At 39.9% G+C, this 17,321-nt stretch overlaps 1 protein-coding gene and 1 long non-coding RNA gene across 8 annotated transcripts in view; one reads left to right on the forward strand and one right to left on the reverse strand.

The window, feature by feature from the left end:
* The first annotated feature begins 419 nt into the window (after positions 1–419).
* LOC135304623 (uncharacterized) overlaps positions 420–17,321 on the forward strand; it is a 201,543-nt gene continuing 184,641 nt past the window's right edge. For all 7 annotated transcript variants that reach the window (XR_010365927.1, XR_010365931.1, XR_010365929.1 and 4 more), the window contains exons 1-2: positions 420–513; positions 1,105–1,247. This is a non-coding gene — a long non-coding RNA (uncharacterized LOC135304623). The remainder of the gene's footprint in view (positions 514–1,104; positions 1,248–17,321) is intronic.
* On the reverse strand, positions 5,899–16,528 carry LOC135304622 (homeobox protein CDX-4-like). Its single transcript, XM_064427233.1, has 3 exons — positions 15,906–16,528; positions 10,797–10,942; positions 5,899–8,362 (listed from the first exon to the last, which is right to left on the reverse strand). The coding sequence occupies exons 1-3, from the start codon at positions 16,327–16,329 to the stop codon at positions 8,156–8,158; spliced, it is 777 nt and encodes a 258-aa protein (XP_064283303.1). The 5' UTR covers positions 16,330–16,528; the 3' UTR covers positions 5,899–8,155.

Consider the following 17,321-nt stretch of genomic DNA (forward strand, 5'->3'; position numbering starts at 1 on the left):
GGGAGCTGCTGAGAGGAGTTGGCGTTGGTGGTTATAGCGAAGGCGGAATAACCTTGTTGAACTCTTGTTTTCAGAAGCTCGCTCTAAGCCTTCCGTGCGCAAGGAAGCAGAGTATCTCTACTATAGTTAGCAGACTTTATAACTGCCCCGACCTGCCTTCCCTTCCCGGCGCCCCCGGCTCGGTGCGCGCTCTCGCCCCTTCCCGCCCTCAGGTGCGCGGGGGTCACGAGCCGGCGCGAGCGGCTCCCGAGCGGAGCTGTAATTCACTGGTTACAGGGAAGTCGGAAAAAACCAAAAAACCTCACTAGATTTTAATTTGCTTTAAAAAAAAAAAAAAAAAAATCACCCCATAACCTTTGGCGTACAAGCTGCGCTGTTGTAACCGCGTTTATAACTCCGCGCGCCTCCCTCGCGTGCGCGCGCCCCTTGCCGCCCCTCAGGCGCGCGCGGGGCGGCTCCTGAGGGAAGGTGGGGGCAGGCGCTGGTCCTCCTTTATTTTAACCTCTTTTCCAGGTGTGTCTCGGTGACGGTTTTAATAAAAGCAGCCGGGTAGCGCTTTCCGCCCTTCCCCTCCTGTTTTTGCCCGCTGTGTTGCTCCCCCGGGCGCCTGAGGTGAAGATGAGGGAGGGCGGGGGTTGTGGAGTTTTCCCGGAGTTTTGGGGTTTGTTGGTGGATTTGGAAAGTGAGTTATGTGCAGTGTAATGGAGTGGTGAGACGGAAGAAAATCCACATAGGAACAGCAAAACTGGGGAAAAATTTTTTTTCAGAATACTTCAGCCCCCATCAAGTGTCAGCTATTATTGAGGTAATAAGCACTTAGTTATTCACCTACTGCATTTGGAAAATAATCCAAAAACTATTGGTGTTTGTAATTGCAATAGAAGAATGAAAAACGAAATGATGAGGGGGGTGCTGGTCCTTCCTAGTGTAGGCATAGCTCCTATAAAATGTTGGCTCTGGTATGTGTGCAATTCAGAATTCCTGACCTTCAGGTACTCTAAGGAATGAGCTCACCTCTTCCTGTATGGTAAAAACGTGTCTCCATCCCTGTCTGTTGTTTCCAGGAAAATACTTCCCTCATAAATCATCTTTCTTGTTTTTCAGGAGTTTCTAGACTGCAGCAAAGTGCAGATGACTTGAGAGTGAAAATTTTTGTTGCTTCTGAAAGTAATATTTTATGAGCTACAGTTTTATCAGTGCTGCGTGCTCTTCCTTCAGCACATTATCCATCTTATGTGGAGCTGCAGGTAAATCACACTCTTAAGCTAGAGGAAAAAAATTAAGAGGCAAATTGTTATAAAATGAAATTTTGTTGTCTTATTTTTGTCAAAATACTTTTTTCTTATTTAGTGTTGAAGGTTGTAGTAAATTGCAGAGAAGGTAATTGACCAAATACTGAAAATACAGCCTGTTTAGAAACATGATAAAAAAAAGAGAATGTTATTCTATACTTAAGGATCTGATATGTTTTCTACTGCTTTTCATCTTTATGTGGGTTCATAACCAATGGAAAGAAAGTGTTGAAACAACTCAAAGTTATATGTAGGGGTGTTAATAAGCTAGTGGTTTTTATTTTGCTTTCATTTAAATTCTGGATGTTTGCTTTAACTGGTGTGGAAACCAAAAAAGTGAGTGTTGTAACTGAGAGCAGAGGAAATGATAGCTCTGATGCTGTGCCTTTACACTGTGGGCTTCAATATTCAGTTGGGATTGTCTGGTTGGTGGCTGCTTTGGTGACCTGTCTGTGGGAAAGGCCATGCAAGCACGGAATGGTCTGGATCAAAAGGGGACTGAAAGCCATGGACAGGACACCTTCCACTACCCAGGGTGCTCCCAGCCCCCTCCAGCCTGGCCCTGGGCACTTCAGGGCTTGCCTTGTTCAGTGTTTTTCCAATAAAAACGTCTTGAAACTTTCTCAAGGATGAAAGAGCAAGGGACAAGCAGAGTGTGTGCTGGAAAGTGAAATAAATCCCATGGACTTGTCTGCAGGGTTGTGCAGTGTCACATTCAGTGTCACACTCAGGTGTGAGGGCAAGGTGTGGCAAACAAGAACACATTCAGCACAGTCCTGTGTTTAACTGGAAAACCTCCTTTAATGCAGCCTGGGTTTTGATTTAATAAACAAGCCAATTTAAATGGACATTGTGCCAGAAGGACACATGTGATGTGGCATTAAGCTCCAAAGCAGGTGGTACAATAATTTGCAGAATTGAGTGTAAAATGAAGCATAACTTGCTGTGTCACCTCTTTGTAACAAGTGTCTGAGGTATTAACAAACCAAGAAAAGAAGTGTTTTTACTTGGAAAAGGTATTTTGCTATAGCAGTTCATATTTAACAGCTTGTGCTTTTAAAGAATAGATTGAAGTCAAAGATCAGCTGATGTTGCAGTAGATTTTTTTTAATGTATGTGTGTTCCCTCCCGTAGGAACAATGACCATCTGGGTGAAAATAGACTCTTGTAGAAACAATATCTTTTGTGTCCCATGTCTGCATTTAAAGAATGTCTGTTTAGTATTGGGTTTGACAAGTCAGTACCACAGGGAATTTTTTCAGCATGACTTATCAAACTTTATGGTGTCACAGGAAGAAATAGAAGCTTCATTTTCAGTACTTCTTTAGGATGCTGTTTATTTGATGATACTATTATGCCATAAAAACTGAAAGATTTGTGGAAGATGATGGTCTCTGGCAATGTTTATCCACATAAATCACTTCCTTTCTTGGAATCAGAAGTGTTTTATATAGAGCATGAAACACAAAGAGCAGAAATGCAGGAGTTAAACCAAAGCACAGTATTAAATAAAGGCACTTTTGGGAGAACATGGAAAGGGAATGTTAATGTGGGCCTGAGAGACTCAGAGTCTTCTTCCAATGCCCTGTTTGTTCCACACAAATCACCCCACACAGGCATTCTTCAGGAGGAGGAACATACAACAAGTGATGTCAGGTTGGCTCTCAGAATTCCCTCATTTCACCCAGGAAGAGGTTGTTGGATAATGGGAATATACTCTTGGAGTTTGGAGAATGTATAAGTCTGGTGGACAAACCCTCATGCTTCTTGACCAGCTAATGCAAACTCTTTTCCCAAGGTGATTTGCATCTCATTCAAGTTCCCATTATTTTGTTCAGAAGTAGAAATGTGGAACTCATCAGGCAAATGCAGATATGCTCATTTATTGAAGAAAGGCAAGTCAAGAGTTGGGTGTGAGGTTCTGTCAAACTGATTTTGTGATACAAAGATTTTCTAATGTCTGGAAGGGTTTTGGCTTTGTGCAGGGGTCTGCAGCTCTGTGCTGCCTATACTGAAAATGCCTGACGTAGATCAATTTTCAAAAATAATCTAAGTGTCAAGAGGTTGTCAAGTTTCTGGTCCAGGGTTTTTTTCACCAGGATGACTACTACAAACAGCCAATTAGATGCTTAAATTATTCTGTCTTTGTAAATTGATATTGTAAATATTTTATAATGAGGTACTTTCCCATTTCTAGTCTAAGCTATCTGTAACTAATGGCACATCTGTATTTTTCTTTATTTTCTCCCACTGATCAATGTTTAGAAGTTAATTACTAAAGCAAATTTACTGTGGTGCTACACTGAGTGTCAGCAGGAGCAGTTTGTGCCAGAGGCCCTTCTTGATGAAGCATTTCTGGACAGTGGGACTGAGGAGGGCAGTTCTGCCAAAGCTTTGGCACCTCTCAGGATTCTCATAAGAATGAGATGATTCAGATAAATGTCAGCAGGGATTTGCTGGCTGCTGGAATTAGACACTTGTGTGATGCAGGGTTTTCTTTTGATATCAGCATGGTGTTAAAGGGGCTCACTACCTTGCAAGCTGGAACCACCAGTCAGCTGAATTCAAACACTGATGGTTTTCTGTTTACATACACTGAAAAACAGGAAACTTGGAGAGCCTGGGGAAGAGACCCACTGGGTGCAAAGAATAGCATTTGATTTATTATTATTTTAATTGCTTTACAGTGCTAAGGCAGAGTATAACTAAAGTCCCTGGAGCAGTCTTCAAAGGAAGAAAGATAAATATTGAAAAATGTTATTTACAGCCTTCAGTGTTTCATCCACGTAAATACAAATTTAAATACGGGGGCTGATCACATCTGCTGAAGTTTCTCCTTCACAGAAGCAATGCTGAAGAGTCAAACACAGCTGCCCAGAGAATGGTGGAATGCAGGGATTTTGTGGTGCCTCCATCCAAGGGCACGTCCTGATCTCGTGTTCCTGTGCTGGCAGAGCATGACCCGGGATGGGCTCCTGCCAGCCTGGCCTGGGGTCCTTAATGGCCCTTTGAAGTGTGCCAGCATGAAGTGCTCAATTTGTCTTTTGGTTTGGGATGATGTTTTCTGGCTCATGGCACAGCTGCAGTCTGATAAAGTGTCTAAGGCCTGAAAGAGGCAGGGTAAGGATTTTCTTTGAGCTGCTAGCCATTTTCCCCTCTCTCTGGCTGTCCTGAGGTGACTTTATGATGCTGGTATCCCCAACTGTCTGTTTGTTTATGCTAGATATCAAGTCCTGCACCTTTAAAACTAGTTCAGAGAGCAAAGGGAGGAAGGAAGAAGAAGTGTGGAGTTTATCAGAAGCTGCACTTGCTCCCCAGCACGCTTCTCCTAGACTGTGCTGGCTGCAGTGGACAGCAGGAGAGAGCCCTCCTTTGCTTTTTAGTTAGTTTTTTTTTTCTTGCTAGCTAAGGCAGAGAAGTTCCCCAAACTGTGGTTTTTCTTTTTCTTGGAACTGTTTAAACCTGCTCTAGACTAAAAACCCAGAAAAACAGTAAAAGCTCACACTTGTAGCCCACCAGGCCCAAGATGCTGCATTCCGGCACCAGAGGGACTGATAACAGAGTGAGCTGAGCTACACCTCACAAAAAATACTTTCTACATTTGTCATGTCTTCAAAACAGGAAGAAGTTTGGTTGTTTTGTATTGCTCATTTTTTATGCTAGTAAATACTTTACCTATTAAATAAACAGGGTTTTTTTCCACTTTCCTCCAAAGAAATCTTTTCCCAAGCCAATTAAAAGAAGAGCCACTTAGATTTGCTTTCTAAAAAAACCCAATTCAAGTTTCCTCCAAAATTTGCCCTAAACCAAGACACTGGCTTCTCAGCCCCCCAAGCTGATACTCTAACTGCAGTTATTCACTCTCTGAGGGAGTTTACTAAAAAATATCCTGATTAGTCTAAAAGAGTTGAATATTTTTTCCTTAGATTATTTTGAGAAGCAGCTGTGCCGCTGCTCTTAGGTTGAAAGGGACATTATGATCCATAGTGGGGGTAGTTATGCACAGCAACAGAGAAGGGGAATGACTTCTTACTTGACACGACTGTAGTCAGAGAAGATAATCTGATCTACTCTGTAGGCTTAGAGATAATTTTCTAGTAGATGAGAGAGATTCTCCCCCAAATATTTATTAACATATGCTTGGGATACATTTAAAACGCATCTGATGGATAAGATTCGGGATTAAGATAATGAAAAAGAGAAACAGTTTTTATTGGCAAAACTGATATTAAACATGCCAGAGGAGGTGCTTTGTATCCCATTCCAACTCTAAAATCATGTAAAATGGGCTCATTTAGGGTGATTCCTTTATGGACTGTGGTTGTTCTGGGTGCAGTCAGTGGCTCCTCTGAGCTGTTTGTCAGGGCAGGATGGTGTTTCCTGACTGCCTGGAGCTTGGTTAAAAATCTGCAAGATGATGATTTGAACATGTTGAATGTGAAGCTGGTAAATAACTGTGTTTCATTTCAGTTTTGTCATAAATGAGGAGGGAAATCTGAAGCAGTGCATTTCTAATACACAAATATAATGAATGGTGTGTTGTGTGTTATAGCTGTACTTTCCATTCTTCCTTGTTGATATGAAAACTGATCAGAGAAAAAAAAATCTGAGAACTAGAAGTTTTCTCTCTCTCCATTTCTGTGCCACTGCTAAGCCTCACAAAAGCCCTCTCCTGGTTTCCATAGAAATGGCCCCTGATTTGAGGTAAAGGTTCACTTCCCTTTTTTCTTGTGTATCTAAAGTCTGGGTTTCCTGAGAGATTATTTTATCCTCTACATCCTTCATGTATAGAAGGGCAACCCAGGTAGAGGGCCTGATGAAACTGGAGGAACTTCCTCTCCCAGGAAAAAAAAAAAAAGAATTTATTTGACTGAAGAACAGAGAGAAAAAGGCTTGTGTGTGTCACGTGCATTTCTGTGAATGTGAACAGAACCAGCTCTGTGTGTGCACGTTCCACAATGTGCTCTTGCTCCTATAATGTCCTTGTGATCCCACTGCAACATCAATGAGCAAATTTAGGAGATCCTGAGTTAAAGCCATGCAGGTGTCTCAGTTTCTCATTGGGCTGAGTTTTATAACTATTTATGTACACAAGATTTTCTGTTTACAGTTTGTTTGCATTAGAATACACCCATTGCTTTGAGCCATATGATAGGAGATGACTAGAAAATATATTAGGGAACCACCCACAAAATGTTTACAGTGAGTAAGGTACAGGATTTCTTCCTACTTTAGTTTGAGACATTTATGTCTAGACAGATAAAATTCAAAATTTAGTTCTGATGACTGTTACTGTTGTAACTTCCAACAGAATTGCTTCCATGGAGTTACTCTAACAGTTATTTTAAAATAAACAGGGAATCATGTGACATATCCTCAAATTTGTTGTCTAGTGTTTTGAATCCAGATGCTGAGAGCTTTGACAAGTCGTGTCCATGGAGTTCAGTGCATTATCGATGCTCATTGACACGAAGAAAAGCAGAATTTATTCTGCTGTTTCTGAGAGCAAGAGTTTGATGTTGCTGAAATAAGTGATGCATGATTTTCATAAAGCTGTTTGCTGTTTGTGTTCTGCTTTTCTCCATTTTTATTACCTTTGCTCCCCTTGACATTTTCAGGAATATTAAATCTTCCCAATAGAGCTGTTTACTTCTATACTAGCAAAAAGGTCATTTTAAGAAATTCCAATGAACAGTACTACTGAAGGGCTTGGGGATTTTTTTAGTGCTTTGGGATTTCTTTCTGCTTTTGCCAGACTCATCACTTGTCTCTCAGATACCATTGCTACCTTCTCACCTGCCAACGTGGAGGAGTAATTAAAGCAAACCCCACTGTGATCATGTCCTTAATTTGTGCTCTTTCAGGAGTGCCCATGAAGTGAACATTTCTTTTGTGATTGCTCAGCTGCAGGTGACAGCTTCAAAATACCCTCTCAGCTACTTTGGGAGAGTTGTTGCCTTCAGCTCCAAATAAGTGTCAGGGATAAAATCAGCGTCCTGAGACTGTTCCTGTTTCACTTCCAATGTTTACAGACATCAAACAAATTCTTTATTTGCTTTTTGGTGGTTTGCTTGTAGTAACAGTTCTGTTTCCATTCCACTTGTGCTCGGATTTTTGGGCAATAGTATGTGCAGTCCTAGAAGATGGAGGTAATACTTGTCTTCCAAATTTTCTGGCATTTCCTAATGTATATGAGAAATTGCTGTATTTCTTGCAGTGGAACAAATCTTGGCAGGTTTGGTATATTCTGTATCTGTAACTATTGCTTGAATACAATCCCATAGGACAGAGATGATATGTGTTATTTAATTAAAAGCAATATGTTGGTATAGCAACATTATTATGTTCCTTGAGCATTTAAAAATGTTTTAAATGGTTTTGCTGTTTTCAAAAAGTAGCATCCTTTTCAGTCCATTTAAGTGTAAATATTTATTAACATCTACAGTTTCTTCTAATTATATAAATGGAACAAACCCAGCACACCCAGATGGTTATATTTTCTGCAATAGAACTCTATTTTATAATCAGTTCTCTTAGTTTGTTGTGTATATGGATGATCAGACTAGAACTACCTGTACTGAATCTTCAGCTGTATCATTCTTTGTGGCAGTGTCTGAAGCAAATTACCTGCTAGCAAAGATACCAAGAGATGAATCTTAGCAGCACAAAGTCCCTGAGATTTTTGCAATAATTAAAATATTTTGGTTATAGGCTCAGATTTCCTGCTTAGAAATCAGCACTCTGAAGGCAGATAAATGAAAATGGTCCCTTGGGAAGTTGAGTTTCCAAGGTGGGGAGTGGCAGTGGTGGTGAAATCCATTCTCGCTTTTTCCTTTTTTCCTGTTTTGGTTTTTTCCCTCTGTTCATTCTGAAACTATGACTTGATGAATGTCATTAGGCTGTAATCCATTTATTCCATGTGGTGGTGGGAACAGAGAATGTGACAGTTCATTTGGACTGAGTGAACCAGAGTCACTCTGAGCTGAGCCCCCGCTGCCATCAAACTGCGAGATTTTCTTCTTGATCATTTTTCTCTCTTTTGCTCGGCGATTCTGGAACCAGATTTTCACCTGGGGCATTACAAATGATACCTGATTAATTAAAAGTGCTGCTCAACCTTTTACAGTAATCATGGTAATAGAAATGTAGGTAAGTTCAAAAACACTATTTAAAAACCCAAAACAAACAAACAAAAAGCCATGAGGAAAAAAAGCCCGAAAGCTAAAACCAAACTAAGAAACCCTCCACAAATAAAATACTGAATTTGTGCAGTTAAAAGTTTTTGCATTATTCTGTATTAACTTTTGGCATAATAACCAATGGAAAATTGATTTTTCTCGATTTCCTTTTTTTCTTGGGCCTTTGGTGTAAAGTGAACACACTGTGTTATATTTAGGAACACAGAAGTCAATGAACTCATTGAGACTCAGGCCACAGAGTTCATCATTTCAGCTTTGCCATTGTCATCATTTAGGAAGATGCAATTATGGATTAACTGTGAAGATTTCTTTATTATCTATGTTACAGATTAATTCAAAGCCAAGTAGTGAGGGTTCTTTTTCTTAATTTATGTTGTGAGTGATTTTTGTGTGTGCATATATTCTTATGTATTTAAAAGTTTTGACTGTTTTTATTACTGGAATATATATTTAAACATGTATTTTACAGATATATATGTACTGTTATATGTATGAATAGATAGATCAGCATTAAAGACAGTCAATTTCCCAGGCTCATTGGGCCGGTGAAAGACTTATCTGTTTACAATCTACTTTAAAATCTATTTTCTTTCCTTATGTGAAAGTGTGAATGAGGAGGAACTTCTGTTTGCATTTTCCTGCTTGCTGTGTTCTTAATTCACAGTATTTGTTACAGCCTTTAGGGTGTGTTGAATACAATACAATATAGAAAGTTTTACCCTTGCTTTGTATTAGAAATCTCAGTGTTTGATATTTATTTTTACTACCTTGCTGTTGTTGACATGAAGAAGCATTAGCTTTGTGTGTCCTGTGCAAATGCTGATCAGTTATGTATTGTGTCTATATTATACTTGAAGGAACTTTACCAGGTAAAAAGGGGGTGGCATTAGGAGCAGCAGCTCTGTGCAAGGAAACTGCTGACTTTCTGCAGGATCACTGGTGACTGCAGCCATGTCTGTGTTCTAAACCAGCCAGTTTGCAGAACATTAAGGTGGAGGATGCAAATCTCATAATTGCAATACATTATTATGAGACTGTTCCTGCAGTTCTCTGGAGATTTTCCAGTGCAGCTCTATCCTACTGTGTGACAAACTTAGTCCATCCATGATAAACTTGGTTTTTGTTGTTCCTGCCTGGGAGCACTCACAGTCTGTGCAGTGCACTCCGTACTCTATAGGTCTGGGACTGAACATCACTGCACTGAAATATGTTTATAAAATCCCATGCTTGATCCTATTGATTGGCTCTGCATTCCTACACTTCCAGCCTCCACTGGTCCCTCTCTATTCCATGCTCTTCCACAGACTGAGTGCAGAATCAGAGGCCACTGAAAGGGAAACATTTTAATCTATACACCTGAATGTGTATATTTAGAAAGAAGAAAATCTTGTCAAATTCTAAAAAGAAAGACCTCTAGTTAATATTTACCTCAGGGTAATAATCTGTTTTTTAAATGAGATGACTAATTCAGTATCACCAAATCCGCCCTTCTCCTCTAGCTGTAACAGAACCATTGACATTCTGGAGGCTTGGATCCACCAGTTATTATTCCCACACATTGCAGAGCTGAGCTTGGGAGAAGTGCTCTCCAACACAGGGAATTTAGGGAATTCTCATCCTGAGTTCCTCGAGTGTCCGTATGAACATGGCTAACGTAGCTGTGCCCTGCTCAGGAGCCTGGCTTTATCCAGGACAGAGATTAAATATGTACTAGACATGAGTGAAGGCAGAGCTGCTCTCCAAGGGACAACGATCCAAATAGCACTTGAACATTCCCTGCATGGATGGTGTTGGCTACACATATGAGTGGCAAAAAGAGATCCTGACTTGAAAATCCAAGGCTGCAAAACCCCCCTGAATGTGCTGAAATCTGACAGAGGAAGAATGTGGAAATTGTGGCAATATATTTGTAACAAAAAACCCCATAGATATCTCATTGGATTGACTGCTAATTTTTCTGTCTTCCAGCTGAAGTATAAAATGCTTTGGATTTTTTGCTGGCCATTACTTGGTGTGATTTCAAGAAGAAATAAAATTATGAATGTTGTAACTCTTGGGACTGTAGCTGAAGTTTAAATTCCAGCTGGCTATCAAGCTAGAAAGTAAGAATAACTACTTTTTAAAGTATGAGTTAACTCCTAATGTCGAGCTCCATATAACTGGAGGGTTCTGTCAAATCAGCCTGTTAATAACTGTGGGGTTGTGCAGTGGATTCTCTGTGTGTCAAACGCAGAGGCAGGAGGTGGCTGCCGTGTCCCCTGGCAGTGCCTGGCACTGTGGGCACACCTGAGGGTGCTCTCTGTACCTGTCTTTCCGAGAGTCCCAGGTTTGCTGCGAGTTCTGACTTCCTCCTGATTGTGATGTATCTGTTGCAGTGAAATTCCTTCTCTAATTCCAGTCTCTGGTGATCTGTGTAAACAACCCGGTACTTTTCTTTTGTTCTTGTTTTACCTGGTTAGAAAAGAAAGATTATTCAATATTCAATAGATTACTCAATATATTGAGTTGAATTTTCCATAGCAGCTTGCAAACATCTCAGGCATTTCCCAGACTTTAATTAAACTACAGAATACTTGTATGAGATTGTTTGCTGTGGTACAGAGGAGGAATAGAAGTGCAGGGTGAAGTAACAGACTACTGGTTACCATAACTGTCTTCCCTCTTGATTTCCCCTCTCTGTAAACGTATATATAAATGTGAAGCTCTTAAGTGATAAACACCCTGAAGCATCTTAAATAATTCACAGCAGCACATAATTGGTGCTGGCTATATTAATCTCAAAGGGGTTTCATTTCAGTGCTCAGTGAAGTGACTTCTGTGTCTATGAGAGCATAAATACTCAGGATTTCAAGACTGAGCTTCAGTCACAATTTGTGCAGTTGCACCATGGCCTAATTCTTTATCTGAGTTTCTAAAGATTGCTTCTTTAGCACAAAGGTATGTCCTACTCGAAATGCTTTTCCTTTCTTTTGTGGCCATAGGATAAACTTAAAAGTTCAATAATAATTGAATGTACTTTCTCAAAAAGGTCCAGTCTTGCAAGGTGCAGAGTGCCTGTAGGATATTCCTGAGGGTACTCTGTGCTGGACTTCCCTTTAGAGTTGGAGGTACCTGACAGTTTGTAAGATGAGGCAATAAAATCTTGTAAAAGGATTTCAGGATCATCCTCTCTCCAATGTATAAAAGAAATATTCTTAGATATACTGGATAAATACTGTTAAGAGAAGCATTACTAAATGTATAGAATGTATCTCTCATTTAATATAATTTTTAAGCAATTCTTCATGTAATAATAATCCACAGAGATCAGTTTTCAACTTATTTGTTCTCCTTTGCACTTTCAACAGCCAACTAGATAGTTTTCCTTTTTTCTTCTGATCTTCCCAGTTTTTTTTGATGTGAGTTTTCTGGGACAAACTGTGGGACAAAGACTCCTTTAAAGTGGTTCCCTAAAATCCATTGAGGTGTTAAGATGAAGCACACGCCACACAAAGGAGCGACAAGGAGATCTTATCAAGAACCCCTTTCACATTCAGAAACACAAGCCAATTGGTTTGGAATTTACAAGCCCTAAACAAATGTCAGACGCTTTCATCTTAGCAGAAGAAAAAGGGACAGAAATAGATGAAGGAATATTTTTTCCTCAGTTCTCTTGAATTTTGGACCGACACCGAGGACAGACTGGGATATTTTTATCTGAAGGTAGACATAGCTGAAATAAGCATATTTAGGGATATTTTCCCAAATCCTATGCCACTTCAACTTCCAGCAGAGATTTTTCTGCCTAAATTTGCAGGACTAAATCATTCAACTAAGTTTACTTTTTGCATGGTACAAATTGTTGGCTTTGAAATATTTGCCCTCGGTGATAGTTCTAATGCTAACAATAGTATAGATATTCAGGTTCCTTGTAAACTGAGGGCTTAGAGGGAATCTTTGAAAACAAGTTAAAATTCAACAAGGTTATTCCGGCCTCACTATAATCAGCAAATATAACCATGATTTCAGGGGGTGGAGAAAAGGAGTAGTTTTCCCCATTCCCCTTGGTCATAAAATTCACAGAGTATTTCTTCTGAAGACAATAAAGCTGGGAGAAGGCCTCTTTATTTGCTGTGAAAATCATCACCCTTTCCGGCAATATAACTCCTGAAGAAAAGAGGGAGAAGGAAGAGACAAGACTGCATATCAAAGCAAAGTGAAGTGTTAAAAGGGTCTGTTGCCTCAATATGACAGATAGGCCTCAAAACCTCAGACAATGTAGGCCAGTGGAAAATAGATGTCACAACTAATTTACAAAGAAAAATAAATTAGCATTAAAGCAGGGGCCTGAACTTTTTTCCTGCTATTCTGTTTTGCTTTCTGGCCATGTTTCTGCTGTTCTGTAATCTGAATTACTTGTACATCACAGCTTGTTTAAACAAAGACATAAAGTGTGTTGGGTAGAGTTTGAAAAAAATCCTGTAGCTGAGCTTGTAACGTATGAAAATCATGTTGATCTTTTCTTTAGTCCTGTTAAAGTCCCTTCTCTTTCTGAGAGGGGTCACTCCCAGATGAAGTTTCATATGAAGTTTTAAACCCTTTTTCTAGGCCCTTTAGATACCTTTTCAGTAAGTTTTACACCTTGAAGGTTCTCTTGCTCTCAGAAAATATGTATCTTACCCTGTTGACTACACAGAGGTGAGAAAATGATTGGAAGTTCTGCTCCAGCATAACTGAAGTGGATGGCAGATTTTATAATAGATTTTCAGTAGAACCAGGATCAGACTGTCAGGAATTCTTTAGATGTTCTTTTCCTCACTTGGTGGGCCTGACTGGGAAGGTCTCTTTACCAAGCCCACGTCTGTTGTTTTAAACAAATTCATATTGCTTTGTATATTTGCCATGTTTGTGTGTTTGAAGTAAAACAAGGGTTGGTTCTGAATATACAGTTATGGTCCTTTAGTCAGAGGATATTTAATTTCAAATCACATTTTATCTGTTGAAAGGACAGAGCACTTCTGGTTTTGATCTTATTTCATCCTGAAGATTGAGTTGATCAAGTAAATTTTCATTTCACTTTACCTGCAACTGAATTTTGTTTTGTATCAAATGCTAAATAAGGATATTGAATCAGAATGTAGTGTATTTCATAGAGTCTAAACAGAGAGGAAACAATTCCCACTGACATCTCCTCACTCAAAACAATTCCCACTGTCTTTAGGACAGTATTTCAAGAGGCTCTCTCATCTAATTGCATGTGTTGTTGTTTCTGTTACTCTGTTCTGCTCACGTACACTGACATGTGTACACACTGCTGGATTTAAGGACATACACATGTTTCTGCATAGAAATGTATTTGTAGAGTTTAGGGCTGTCATTCTGGGATTTTAAAGCAATGAACTTTATTAAGCAGTGATAACACTGAAGGAGAGGAACCAGTAGCTACTTTGATAACCCAAATAATATTATGGCAATAAGGAAAAACAGCAAGTGTGTTTCAAAGAGGGGTTATAATGGCATCAAGTCAGTTTTCTTCTAGAGAAAACACTGATAAGGTGGTACAGAGCAGTTACCTGCATAATTTTAGCCTTGTAATTTATTTGAATTCTCTTCCATTTTCCCCATTTTTTTCTGTATCAGAATTAAAATTTTCAGGTTTTTTTTTTAATTTTTATTTTTTAACACCAATGAAAAGTGAAATCTCTTTGGTACTTTTCTTGTTTTGCACAATTACCACATTTGTGCTTCACTCTCACGATCTCATTTTTTTTTTAAGGTGGGTTGATGCCTTGAGCTCACTTCTGTGAAGTCCTTGGCTGTTTTTAACACTTCAAAGGATTGGGTTCTAGGAATGCACAGCCTAAGGACATGCAGCTATGGATGGGCTCTGTTCCACCTGTCCCGAATGGTTCATAAAGTATTTCAGAATGTGTGTAAATCCTGTGTAAGCACTTTTGAGACAAGAGATGAATTCAGGCCCAAAACAGTGTCTCTGAATTGCAAATATATTTTATAACTGTGGACAAGCACATGAAAAACATTTCAGGGTCTTCCAAGACTGTTCAATAAGTGTAAAGCAAGGATTTAGATTTTTAAATGTGTTAAACTTTAAGAATGTTATTCTTCAAGAATGCCACACATGGAAAATTCAGTGCCAACATGACACAGCCAGGGCTGCCTCATTGACATTCAGTAGTCTCAGCTGAATTTGATCTACACTCAAGTCTTGCATCACTTCTACACCTGGCAATCTCCAATGATGTTAATGCAGTTACTGGGATTTACATGAGTATACAGAAGGGGGAAAAGCAGACTGAATCTGCCTGGCTTTGAAGGCCTTTGCAGAGGCTCCAAGTGGCAGGAGAGCATTGTGATATCCTAATGTTCACCAGGCGTTTTATATTTAGTAACAGAGGCAAAGCAATGTGTGCCTGCTTTATAATTAAGAAACAATTACCAGGCTAATTTTGCTCCTGAGTAATAACCATTTGAAGGAGGATTCTGTCTGAAGCAGCAGTGCTGATTTTCTGTGTTTTCTAAGATTGCTCCAATTGTAATTGCTCTGCTTTCTTTTGACTATTTGTTTGTTGCTCTCTAACACACACTTATTACTTTTAGCCTGAACCACAGATTTAGCAAACCTTGCTGCACCCAGTTTCTACCTTGGGAATATACATGGAAAGGTTCATCTGCCAGGCAGCTTGTGGCAAGAACAGGCACATCAGTGAGTGCCACTTCCAGAAAAGAGATTTTAATTGTGTAATTGTGGAAACTGAAAAATTCTGGCATGTAAGGAAAGTAAAAATGATGTGAAATTAAATTAAAAGGAAGCTTAACCAAGAAATTATGTGATCTGCAAACAAAATAATCTGTGCTGATTGTTTGAGTCAGATTGCTTCTCTAGGAATATTTGTGCTCACCTAATAAATACGGTCAGAAAAATGAGACACAGGAAAATTGCAGAAAATTACATAATCACTGCAGTTAGATCAGAGCACATGGTTTTCTTTATAATTATTGAGACATCTATAAGGTTTAAAAAGATCAACCTGATTCTATATTGATATCGCCCCTGCAGCACAAAAGAACTATGTAGTATTTCTGTCTGTAACTGTTAAATGTTGCTGCATTGCTCCATAAGACCTCTATGTTCATCCCACAAAATGCTTTACAGAGGGTTCCAGCCGGGATTCCTGGAGCTGAGCTCCAGCTGTGTCTGACCACATCAGCCATTCCACTACAGCAACCACAGAAAGCCTTTATGGGAGAAAGTGAAACTAGCACAAATTTAGTTAAAACTGCATTAAACAGCAGTAGGTTAAATAAATGTCATAAATGACCCACCAACCTATGTGCTTCAAGTAAAGTTAATTATTTCTAAGCTCAGTGATAGCAGAAGATGCTTTCTGAGGTTGGAAGTTGAATTTGCACTCACCAGCAGTGTTGGTTTGCACCGTTTTCCTCATCCACTCATAAGAGCTGTGCCTTTGGCTGTTGGGCGAGATCTGCTGGGCATTAATTGTGTCTACAGGAGGTAAGGGCGCAGCAGCAGCGGGGTGCAGGGAGCTGTAATCAGCAGAGCTGTAGGAGCCCTGGCCAGGGGACGAGCCATGGATGTGGGCAGCGGGCCCGGCGCTGGAAGGGCCTGGGCCGTAGGCGCTCCAGTCCTCGCGCTGGGGGCCGTAGTGGGAGCCCCAGGCAGGCTGCCCGTGGCTGTCCAGGGCTGGCACGGGGTGGTATCCCATGTACTCGGAGTAGGCTGGAGCAGACACGAAGTTCTGCACGGGCAGGGCGTTGTTGGCCCTGGCAGGTCCTGGGTACATGCTGGGCTCCTTCTCCAAGAGTGAGCTCACGTACATGGCTGTCCCGGCTGTAAACGCGGCGTCACAACATCTTGGGCCTCGGTGTCTTCCTTTACTGCTCAAAAATATTTGTGTTTGGTTTTTCTAATAATGCCACTCTGCTTGGAATCTTCTACTTCATCCTCTTATTATCCACTGTGTTACCAGGTGCTGGTGGTAATGGTTTACCAAGATCTTGTCTGACGTCAGCCCAACTGCCTGCCTCATAATTACATTTACATTCAAATGAAGGGCTGACCAACCCCACCTTGCTGCTGGTTCTGGTGCTTTCTCTTTCAGAGAACTTTTATCTATCCTATTATCCTGCCCTGATATTCAACAGTGATCCCAGTCCTGTAAGATGATGCAACAGTTGCTTGGATTTGTAACTTAAATAGTTAAGTAAATCGATCTTTTTAAAAGAAATTACAGTGGTAACTATAATAGCAATGTTGAACATTCTTCTTGTCTGTAACCTTTATTTTGTCAGGTATTATCAATCAAATAAATCTGTTACTCTCTTAATTTCTCATAGAATTAAAAAAATCTCCTTTTTAGTCTTTAATGGATACAGTCAATTTGAATAATTGTAATTCAATAACTTCAAATTATAGAGCACCTTGTAAACAGCATGTCTTGAGTATAAACGTCTCAAAAATGTTCCTCACATTGTTGATGTTTGTAAGAGGTTTTCCAGAATAGGAGAGTTTAAACCACTGACTGTAAGACACATATTCACACTCTTCCCATACAGAGTGATTTAAGAGATCCCTTCATCTGGTGGCCGTTGCAAACTGATAAATTTTAAAAAGCAGACAATAAATCTTCCTAACAAAGATGGTGCCAGAAGTACAAAGAAAATGACTGTAAAAAGTAGTGAAAAAAGTCTTTGATTAGGCCCAGGAATATTGTTGGCTTCTGTTTCAAGCCAACCTTTATCTGCCTGAAAGGAGGCTGGTTCCTTGCTCGGAGGCTGCTGGCTGTAGTCTGCTTTCCTTGGCAGCTTGGGC

Source organism: Passer domesticus, chromosome 7, assembly GCF_036417665.1.
Source record: "Passer domesticus isolate bPasDom1 chromosome 7, bPasDom1.hap1, whole genome shotgun sequence".
In the NCBI taxonomy this organism is placed as follows: Eukaryota; Metazoa; Chordata; class Aves; order Passeriformes; family Passeridae; genus Passer; species Passer domesticus.

What these genes read in the sequence shown, in the direction of transcription:
- LOC135304622 (XM_064427233.1), bottom strand. Translation starts at nt 16,329, where the DNA reads ATGTACGTGAGCTCACTCTTGGAGAAGGAGCCCAGCATGTACCCAGGA. An exon ending in GGTGCAAACCAACACTGCTG is followed by an intron (nt 10,943 to 15,905) that starts GTGAGTGCAAAT and finishes TTTTCTAACCAG; the next exon opens with GTAAAACAAGAACAAAAGAA. An exon ending in TGGGACTCTCGGAAAGACAG is followed by an intron (nt 8,363 to 10,796) that starts GTACAGAGAGCA and finishes GTAATGCCCCAG; the next exon opens with GTGAAAATCTGGTTCCAGAA.